The sequence below is a fragment of the Macaca mulatta genome, chromosome 11 (genome assembly GCF_049350105.2).
Source record: "Macaca mulatta isolate MMU2019108-1 chromosome 11, T2T-MMU8v2.0, whole genome shotgun sequence".
NCBI classification, from domain to species: Eukaryota; Metazoa; Chordata; class Mammalia; order Primates; family Cercopithecidae; genus Macaca; species Macaca mulatta.
Window position 1 is genome coordinate 53,966,015 of NC_133416.1, and position 10,825 is coordinate 53,976,839.

General features: G+C 37.7%; 1 protein-coding gene across 1 annotated transcript; it reads right to left on the minus strand.

The window, feature by feature from the left end:
• Nucleotides 1-694: 694 nt before the first annotated feature.
• LOC100423068 (short transient receptor potential channel 6) lies at nt 695-5,871 on the minus strand. Its single transcript, XM_015151487.3, is given in 8 exon segments — nt 695-754; nt 756-1,279; nt 1,282-1,437; nt 1,440-1,592; nt 3,305-3,316; nt 5,264-5,320; nt 5,607-5,726; nt 5,808-5,871. Coding segments are annotated over 8 exon segments (1,146 nt in total).
• Between the last annotated feature and the right edge of the window lie 4,954 nt (nt 5,872-10,825).

Below are 10,825 nucleotides of genomic sequence, written 5' to 3' on the forward strand. Positions count from 1 at the left end.
AACATGTCCCCCTTTTCTTTTTCATAAAACCACCACAGCTATCATTGCTTGTTCTTGATGGCGGCTTTCTCTTCAGAAGCGGCTTCCTCTTCAGAGGTGGCTTCTGCATCTGCAGACTAAAAGGAGACAGCACAAGCACACAACCATCAGAACAAAATTCACAAATGTAGAGCCTCCAATAGCCTTCAACTATAAATCTTTTGGATAGGATAGTAGTTTTTTAAGGATCTCAGTTACAATATAAATAGATGGTGATGTCTCCCATGGTCTATTTAGAGACACAGTGATCCAAACTGCTTCCCTGGCTTTAATTATCAAGATAATTTGATTTTTATCAAAGATTGAATTATTGCAGGTAAACAAGTGACATTTGGGGCACATAATAAAGCATGTATTTATATCAAGAGTAACATTTCCTATTGCTAGCACAACTTTGAATCCAAAAGTTCCCGTTGGAGAGAAAAGAAAGAGCATTTTTATCCTTACCTCATTCCCCTCTATTCCTTTTGTATTTGTCTTCTCAGAGTTTGATTGAACTTTGAGCTATAGCTAATTTCCATAATTCAAAATGTTCCTGTCTGTCCCTGCAAATCTCTGCTAGTCTTTGCTAGTCTCTACTTTTGTACCTCTTCTTACTTAACTCTACTTACTTATATCTGTCTACTTACTTATATCTCTCTAATTATCTCCATCTCTATTTATCTCCTTCTCTATTTATCTCTACATCTTCTTGGAAACATTTTTTATGACTCTGGGTAGAGCTAAAAAATCCACCCTTTAAGCTTCAGCAAGATACAAAGCAGGGACCACGGACCCAGCACCAGATTGAAGGGAACAGGAAGTCCTCTCCCTTCCCCAAAGTACGAAAACCAGAGTTTGACCCTTGAAAACTTCCACTCCACATCAGTGTCATCCTCAATTTCCTGGAATGAATTGTTGATAATGGCAATTAACATATTTAGCAAAACAATGACCACTGTGACATTATAGACTCCATAAAGAACATAACCAGTGTTTTCAATGAATTTGTGGTTATAGTTTATGACCACTGATTTCACTTCAGAAAGTCCAAATATAGCCCAGAATAGTGTCTTAAAACTCTCTTGAACTGTTATGAAGGCATCATTTTGTTTTGCACCAATGTAGTAGGAGTACAGGTTGAACATTCCAATCACAAAGGCCACAAACACCATAATGAATATGACCATGAACCTGAAGATGTCTTTGACTGCTCCTCCAAGCGACATCTGCAGAGGTCCAAAGCTTTCATTGGCTGGAAAATATAAGCTATCCCAGAGAAAATCAAAACCACAGCAACTGCACAAAGACCTTCAGACACCATCTGAGGATCAGAGGGGTCCCACTCCTTCCTGGCCAAATCGTAGTATTTCACATTATCTCCCAATGTTACTTTTGTCAAGTACTTCAAAGTATCTTATGGGCTTTGGAAGCATGCCAGAATGCCCTGAATCTTGCAATGAATGATACTGAGAAAATTGCTAACATACCAAAATCAAGCATATTCCACAACTCAAACAAATATTCCTTGGGGCCTTGAGTCCAAATTTCTTTACATTCAGCCCATATCATGCCTCTGTGCTCATTAAATCTGTTTTTCTCTAGCAGAGGCAGGTTAACCATGGAACTGAAGCTTCAAGATGACTTTACTTGCCCAGGCTCCTTCTAAGTCCTCACTTTGCCTTCTTTTTCTCTAAAAGGGGCCCTCTGAATAAACAAGCCTCAGATTCCACTGAGTCTTACCCCATGCCTCACCCTCTTCATAATAAATGCCTTAAGAAATTCAAGTAAGCAGAATGTTTGCTTTCACTTTGTCCCATTGTTATCCTGGTTCTTCCGAGCACTCAGCTTTCCCACCAAGCTTCTTTCAGTCGTCTTCAGGTGTCCTTTGACAATGCATCCTCCACTTTTACACATTCTAGCATTCCTTCACCAGGGTCTTTGTCATCCCACATTGGGCAGCCAGGAATGTTGGTGTGATCGGACCCAACACCAGGTTGTAGGGGCGACGAAGTCTGGCAGAGTCAAAGGAATGAGAAAAGACAGTTTGAGAGAGAAAGTTGGTCCAGGGGCCAATGCTAAGTATGGAGGCTGTGAAGGCCCCAAGCTCTGGAAGCCCAGACTATTTATTGGTGATCAAACAAAGAAACAGGGGTTGAGAATGTGGGAGTCAAAAGGGCAAGCACACCATCTACAGCTGTGACGGTTTAGGATTTCCTTTGAGGCGTATGGAACATGTTCTGCTACTTGAGATAACAGAGAGCAGGTTCTTTTAACTCAAGATACAATTGATCCTGGGAGAGCAAGGAGCAAGGAGCCAGGAAGTCTAGATACATTCCAGAGCCACGAGCCCTGGATTCTATTCAAGCCACGAGGGGTTTTATGTCCTGGGCTTAGACTATGGTGTGTCAGGGTAGCCTTCCACCCTTTAGCACAGAGCTTGGTGTTCCAAAGACCATGAGGGGTTTTAGACCCTGTACTCCAGACATGTTCCAAGACTCTTTTACATTATGTCAGACATGCAAGCCCTGCCTCAGCTTCTCCCAACACTCAGCTTTTCCCAACAGAGAGATGAGGATGGAACCCCAGAGAATATTAATATTAAGGGATTTTCAAAGAACTAGTGAATAAGGCTGAGAAGGAGTAGTAGAGTCAGGAAGAAGCAGAGAGGACAACTACCAGAGTGTAAGTTACAAAGGAGGCAAGCCTGACATCACTTTTATGTCTCTTCCAACCTCAAATTATGGGAAGTTACAAAAAGAAATAAATCTTTAAAAAAATTGAAACTGGCAACTGACCTATGAATTAAAGATTTTAAAAAAACATTTCCACTGATTTAAGTATTGATGGGGATGGATTGGGAAGTAAGATGGCTGCCAAGATTCCTGTTCAGTGGTACACTTACCCTTTATAATCACCTCCCCTTGAGTGAGGTGGGACATGTGAAGAGGATAGGTCTTACTTCCACAATGCCATTAAATTGTTTTTGATAAAATATTTTGGGGATAATAGTTGTCTATTTTTTAATTTTTATGGATATACAATAAATAGTTGTAGTATTTATGGGATACATGTAATATTTTGATACAAGCATACAATGTGTAGGGGTCAAATCAGGGTAATTGGGATGGCTATCACTTTAAGCACTTATCATTTCTTAGTGTTAGAAACATTACAATTCCATGCTTCTAGTTATTTTGAAATTCCCAATAAATTATTGTTAACTACATTGCCCTATTCTGCTACCAAACATGAGATCTTATTCCTTCTGTCTGTATTTTTGTACCCACTAACCAACCTCTCCCCTCCTACACCCAATTACTCTTCCCAGTCTCCGGTAACCATCATTCTACTCTCTGCATCCATGAGATCAACCTTTTTAGCTACCACGTATGAGTGAGAACATGCAATATTTGTCTTTCTGTGCCTGGCAACAATTAAGTCTATTGTCAATTAATGTTACATCTGATTTACACAAATGGGTAAACAATTTTTATAGAGAAAAAATCTTGAGATATAGTATACAATTATCCTGACTTATAATATACCAAGAATAACAAGTGAAAAGATTCAGTAAGTCTGGAGTAGGGTATAGAGAGCTATACTGCTGTAACACTTTATAAGTAAGTCTTATGTGCATCCCCAATTGAGAACTACTAGGCTAGAAATACTACATTAAAATTAAAAGAGCAAGGCTTCACCCAAGTAAAATTTAAAATAATCACTAATATATTACTGATAATGCAGTAGTTGCCAGAAATCATCAGCTCATTAGACAGGCAAAGCACTGCCAGGATTCATAAGCATAGGAAAACCTGACACAATTATTTCTTAGAGTTTTTATCAGTGTTATTCCTGAGGGTTAAAATATATTGTGGACAGTGAAAATATTGACAAATACCAGGGGTTCACCATAAAACATACAATTTCTGATAAATTCATATTAATACAATTTTACCTATACAATGTTAGCACAGAGATGGCTAAATGACTCTTTTGATTTGACAACTTTTCCCATGCAACTCATCAAACAAATCTAGTTAATTTCCAGCATCTCTCTTTTTATAAAGTAAAAGAAACAATATTTGTAATTTTCCAGGGGCTATCTGGGGAATCTCAAAGATAGTTTTAGGTATAAAAGATGGCCTGAATGTTTTGTGGGCTTTTTTCCCTATATTTAGGATCCCATTTTTAGAAAGTTAAAAATTTTTTAAATGTCAGAGGAAATTTGGACAGTTGGTTAAGATAGAATCATAGGTGTCTTAGAAACAATACTTGGTTGTCTGTTTCATCACAGCAACACTAAAATGTATGTAAAAAATAAACATGGATGGTAACAAAATTGACAACCTTAGCTCTTTCAAAAGTAAGACTGAGGGCAGAGCAGGATGGCCAATAGAAGTCTCCAAAGGTCATCCTCGCAGCAGAAACACCATATTTGACAACTATCCATACACAGAAAAAGAACCTTCGTAAGAAGAAAAAATCAGGTGAGCAATCACAGTACCTGGTTTTAAACTTCCTATCACTGAGAGAGACACTAAATAGAGTAGAAAAGACAGTCTTAAATTGCCTAAATTACCCCTCCGCTCTCCCCCTGCAGCAGTCTTACAGCACGGAGAAGAGAATCTGTGCATTTGGGGGATGGAGAGTGCAGTGACTGTGGGGCTTTGCATTAGAAATCAGTGATGCCAACACCAGGCAGGACTCAGCCAATGTCCAGAGAGGGAGTATTTAGACCAGCCATAGCCAGAGGGGAATCATCCATCCCAGGGGTTGGGACTTGAGTTTTGACAGGCCTCCCCACCATGGGCTACTGTGCTCTGGGGTTCTATATAAAGTTGAAAGGTGTCTAGGCCACTAGTCCTAGTGCTGTGCTAGGTTCGGAGCCATTGGAATTGGAGGGCACTCAACCTAGTGAGACACAGGCCAGGGTGGCTAAGGGAGTGCTTGCATCATTGCTCCCCCAACCCCAGGCAGCACAGCTTACAGCTCTTAAAGAAACCCCTTCTTTATGCTTGAGGAGAGGAGGGATAAGAGTAAAGAGGACTTTGTTTTGAAACTTTGATACCAGCTCAGCCATGGTAGGAAAAGACACCAGTTAGAGTCAAGAGTGCCCCACTAGGGGGCCAAGCTCCCGGATGACATTTCTAGGCATATCCTGGGCTGGGAGGGAGTTCACCATCTTGAAGAAGAAACCAGTCCTGCCAGGATTCATTGCCTGCTGACTAAAGAGCCCTTCAGCTCTGAATGATCAGCAGTGGTAACCAGGTAGTACATGCTGTGGACCTTGGGTGAGACTCTGAGACACGCTGGTTTCAGGTATGACCTAGCACATTCACAGTTCTGATGACTACAAGGAGAGACTCCTTCTGCTTGAGAAAAGTATGAACTCAGCCATAGTGGGGAAGAGCACCAAGCGGGCTCTTGGGGTCCCCAGTTCCAGGCCTTGGCTCTTTTATGGAATTTCTGGATATATTCTGTGCCAAAGGAGGGTCCACTTCCCTGAAGGATGAGTCACAGGCCTGGCAGCATTCACCACAATATGACAGAATAGCCCTTGGGCCTTAAGTGAACATTGGCAGTACCCTGGAAGTACTCCCTGTGGGCCTGAGGTGGCGGTGCACACAGGGAAACATCCCACTGCCTGGGGTAAGGGTAGGACAGAGTGGAAAGGACTTTGTCTTGTAGTTTCAGTGCCAGTTTAGCTGCAGTAATAATAGAGCGCCAGGTAGATTTCTAAAGTTTCCAGCTCCAGGCTGGCTCCAAGATGGCATCTCTGAACCCACCTAAGACTCGAGGGAACTTACTGTCACTCCAAAGAGAAGAACACAATTCTGGCTGCTCCACCATCTGCTAAGTGTAGCGCCCTAGGGCCTTAAATGAACATAGGTGGTAGCAAGGTAGTGGTTTCACAGTACCTTGGATGAGACCCAGTTCTGTATTGGCTTCAGGTCTAACTCAGTGCAGTCCCACTGGTAGTGGCCACAGCGGTGCTTGTGTCACACATCCCCCAGCTCTATGCAGCCCAGCACAGAAAGAAAGGCTTTCTTTGTGTGAGAGAGGTAAGGAAAAAGAACAAGAGTCTCTGTCTTGTAATTTACAAAATTCTTCTAGATCTTATCCAAGACCACAAAGCTGGTACCTCTATGAGTCTGCAAGAACCACAGCATTACTGGGCTTGGGGTGACCCCTAATGCAGATATGGCTGCAGTGACCAATAACTTAGATCACAATACCCAAATCCCTTTGAATATCTGAAAAGCTTTCCCGAGAGGTATGAGTACAAACAAGCCCAGACTGAGAAGACTGCAATAAATACCTAACTGTTCAATGCCCAGACACTGACAAACATTCAAAACATCAAGAACATACAAGAAAACATGACCTCACCAAATGAATTAAATAAGCCACCAGGGGCCAGTTCCGAAGAAACAGATATTTGACCTTTTAGATAGAATTTAAAATATCTGTTTTGAGGAAGCTCAAAGAAATTCAAGATAACATGGAGAAGGAATTCAGAATCCTGTAAGACAAATGTAATAAAGATATTAAATTATTTAAAATAATCAAGCAGGAATTCTGGAGTTAAAAATGCAATTGACATACTGAAGAATGCATCAGAGTCTCTAGCAGAATTGATCAAGCAGAAGAAAGAGTTAGTGAGCTCGAAGATAGGCTATTCAAAAATACACAGAGGAAACAAAAGAAAAAAGAATAAAGAATGCAGCACAACTACAAGATCTAGAAAGTAGCCTCAAAAGTGAAAATCTAAGAGTTATTAGCCTTAAATACAAAGTAAAGAGAGAGATAGAGGTAGAAAGTTTATTCAAATAACAACTTCCCCGAACTAGAGAAAGATGTCAATATCCAAGTATGAGAAGGTTATAGAATGCCAAGAAGATTTAACCTCAAGAAAAGACTATCTCAAGGCATTTAATAATCAAACTCTTAAAGATCAAGGATAAAGAAAAGATCCTAAAAGCAGGAAGAGAAGGGAAACAAATAACATACAACAGAGCTCCAAAACACCTGGCAGTAGACTTTTCGGTGGAAACCTTTCAGGTCAGGAGAGAGTGGCATGACATACTTAAAGTGCTGAAGGAAAAACACTTTTATCCTAGAATACTATATCCAGTGAAAGTGGTCTTTAAACATCAGGAGAGATAAAGACCTCCAGACAAACAAAAGCTGAGGGATTTCATCAACACAAGACCTGTACTATAAGAAATGCTAAAGAGATTTATTTAATCTGAATGAAAAAGATGTTAACGAGCAACAAGAAATCATCTGAAGGTACAAAACTCACTAGTAGTAGTATACAGAAAAACATAAAATATTATAACACTGTAATTGTGGTGGGTATACTACTCATATCTTAAGTAGAAAGGTGAAAAAAACGAACCAACTAAAATAATAACTACAATAAATTCAAGAAATAGAGATATAAATAGAATAAGATACAAATAGAAACAACAAAAAGGTAAAAAGCAGAAAGATGAAATTAAAGTTTAGAATTGTATTAGTTTTCTTCTTGCTTATTTGTTACTTTGTTTATGTAATCAGTGTGAAGTGGTCATCTGTTTAAAATAAAGAGTTACAGATATTATTCCCAAGCCTCATGGTAACCTCAAATCTAAGCTCATACAACAGATACACGAAAAATAAAAAGCAAGAAATTAAAACATACCACCAGAGAAAAATCACCTTCACCAAAAGGAAGGCAGGAAGGAAGGAAAGAGGAAAGAGAAAACCATAAGACAACCAGAAAACAAATAACAAAATGGCCAGAAGTCCTTACTTATCAATAATACATTAAATGTAAATGGACTAAACTCTCCAATCAAACAACATGGAGTGGCTAAATAAATTTAGAAAACAAGACCCAGTGATCTGTTACCAACAATAAACACATGTAACCTGTAAAAACACATAAGACTGAAAATAAAGGGATGGAAAAAGATGTTCCATGCCAGTGGAAACCAAAAAAGAACAGGAATAGCTATACTTATATTAGAAAAATAGAGTTTAAGACAAAATCTCTAAAAAGAGACAAAGAAGACCATTACATAACAATAAAGGGATTAATTCAGCAAGAGGATATAACAATTATAAACATTTATGCACCCAACACCGGAGCACTCAGATATATAAAACAAATGTTATTAGAGCTAAAGAGAGAGAGAGACCCCAATAAATTAATAACTGAAGACTTCAACACCCTACTTTCAGCATTGAGCAAATCATTCAGACAGAAAATGAACAAAGAAACATCAGGTTTAATCTGCATTATAGACCAAATGATCCTAATAGATATTATAGAACATTTTATCCAGTGGCTGCAGAATACACATTCTTCTCCTCAACACATGGATCATTCTCAAGGATAGACCATATGTGAGGCCAGAAAACAAATATTTAAACATTCTTTAAAATTGAAATAATATCAAATATTTTCTCTGACCCTAACGGAATAAAACTACAAATTAATAAGAATAATCTTGGAAACTATACAAACACATGGAAAATAAACAATATATTCCTGAGTGACCAGTGAGTCACTGAAAAGATTAAGAAGGAAATGGAAAATTTTCTTGAAACAAATGATAATGGAAACACAAAGTACCAAAACCTATGGAATAAGATATAATGAAAGCAATACTAAGAGGAGAGTGTACAGCTATAAGTACCAACATCAAAAAAGAAGAAAAACTTCAAACAAACAACTTAACGACGCTTCTTAAAGAAATAGAAAAGCAAGAGTAAACCAAACCCAAAGTTAGTAGAGGAAAAGAAATAATAAAGGTCAAGGCAAAAATAATATGAAATTAAAGAAAACAATACAAAAGATCAGTGGAGTGAAAAGATGGTTTTTTGAAAAGGTAAATAAATTTGGCAAACCTCTAGCCAGACTGAGAAAAAAAGAGAGAAGACCAAAATTTTTAAAAATCAGACATAAAAAGGGAGACATTACCATTAGATATCACAGAAATTTGAAAGCTCATTAGAGGCTCCTAAGAGCAACTATATACCAATAAATTGGAAAACTTAGAAGAAATGGATAAACTCTTAGACACATACAGCCTACCAAGATTGAACCATGAAGAAATCCAAAACCTGAATGGACCAATAACAAGTAACAACATCAAAGCCTTAACAAAAAGTTTCCCAGCAAAGAAAAAGTCCAGGATGGCTTCACTGCTGAATATTACCAAACATTTAAATAAGAAGTAATATCAATCCTACTCAAACTATTCTGAAAAATAGAAGTGAAGGGAATACTTCCAAACTCATCCTATGAGGCCAGTATTAACTTCATACTGAAACCAGACAAAAATATATGAAACAAAGAACACTACAGGCCCATATCTCTGGTAAACATTGATGCAAAATTCTTCAACAAAATACTAACAAACTGAATTCAACAACACACTAAAAAGATCATTCATCATGGCCAACTGAGATTTATGCCAGGGATGCATGGATGGTTCAATGTATGCTAGTTAATCAATGTGATACATCATAACAACAGAATGAAGAATGAAAGAATATGATCCTTTTAACTGATGCTGAAACAGTATTTGATAAAATTCAACATCACTTCATGATAAAACCCTCAAAAAACTGGGGATAGAAGGAACATACCTCAACATGATAAGAGCCATATATGACAGATCCACAGCTAGTATCATAATGAGGAAAAATTAAAAGCCTTTCCTCTAAGATCTGCAACATGACAAGGATGCCTACTTGTCATCACTGTTATTCAACATAGTGCTGAAAGTGCTAGCTAGAGCCATTGGACAAGAGAAAGAAATAAAAGACATCCAAATTGGAAATAAAGAAGTCAAATTACCCCTGTTTGCAGATAATATGATCTTATATTTGGAAAAACCTAAAGACTCCACCAAAAAACTATTAGAACTGATAAATTCTATAAAGTTGCAGGATACAAAATTAAAATACAAAAATCAGTAATAATTTTATATGCCAACAGCAAACAATCTGAAAAAGGAATCAAGAAAGTAATCCCATCTAAAATAGCTACAAATAAAATTAAATACCCAGGAAGTAACTTAACCCAAAAAGTGAAAGATGTTTACAATGAAAATTAAAATATTGATGAAAGAAATTGAAGAAGACATAAAAAAATTGAAAGATATTCCATGTTCATGAATTGGAAAAATCAACATTGTTAAAATGTCTATTCTACTCAAAGCAATCCATGGATTCAATGCAATCCCTATCAAAACACCAATGACATTCTTCACAGAAACAGAAAAATACAATCCTAAAATTTATATGAAATGTTGAAAGACCCAGAATAGTCAATGTTATGAGCAAAAAGAACAACAGTCTTTGTTTTGGAGGAATCATTACCTGACTTCAAGTTATACTAAAGAGCTACAGTAACCAAAACAGCATGGTACTAGCATAAAAACAGACACATAGATGAATGGAACAGAATAGAGAACTCAAAAACATATCCATGCATATACAATGAACTATTTTTTTGACAAAGTTGCCAAAAACATTCATTGGGTCAAGGACAGTCTCATTAATAAACGGTGCTGGGAAAACTGAATATCCATATGTAGAAGAATGAAACTAGACCACTGTCTCCTACCATACACAAAAATCAAGCCAAAATGGATGAAAGACTTAATTAAATCTAAGACCTCAAACTATGAAACTACTGCAAGAAAACTTAGGGGAAACTCCCCAGGACATTGGTCAGGGCAAAGATTTTTTCAGTGATACCCTACAAGCACAGGCAACCAAAGTAAAAATGGACTAATGGGATCAC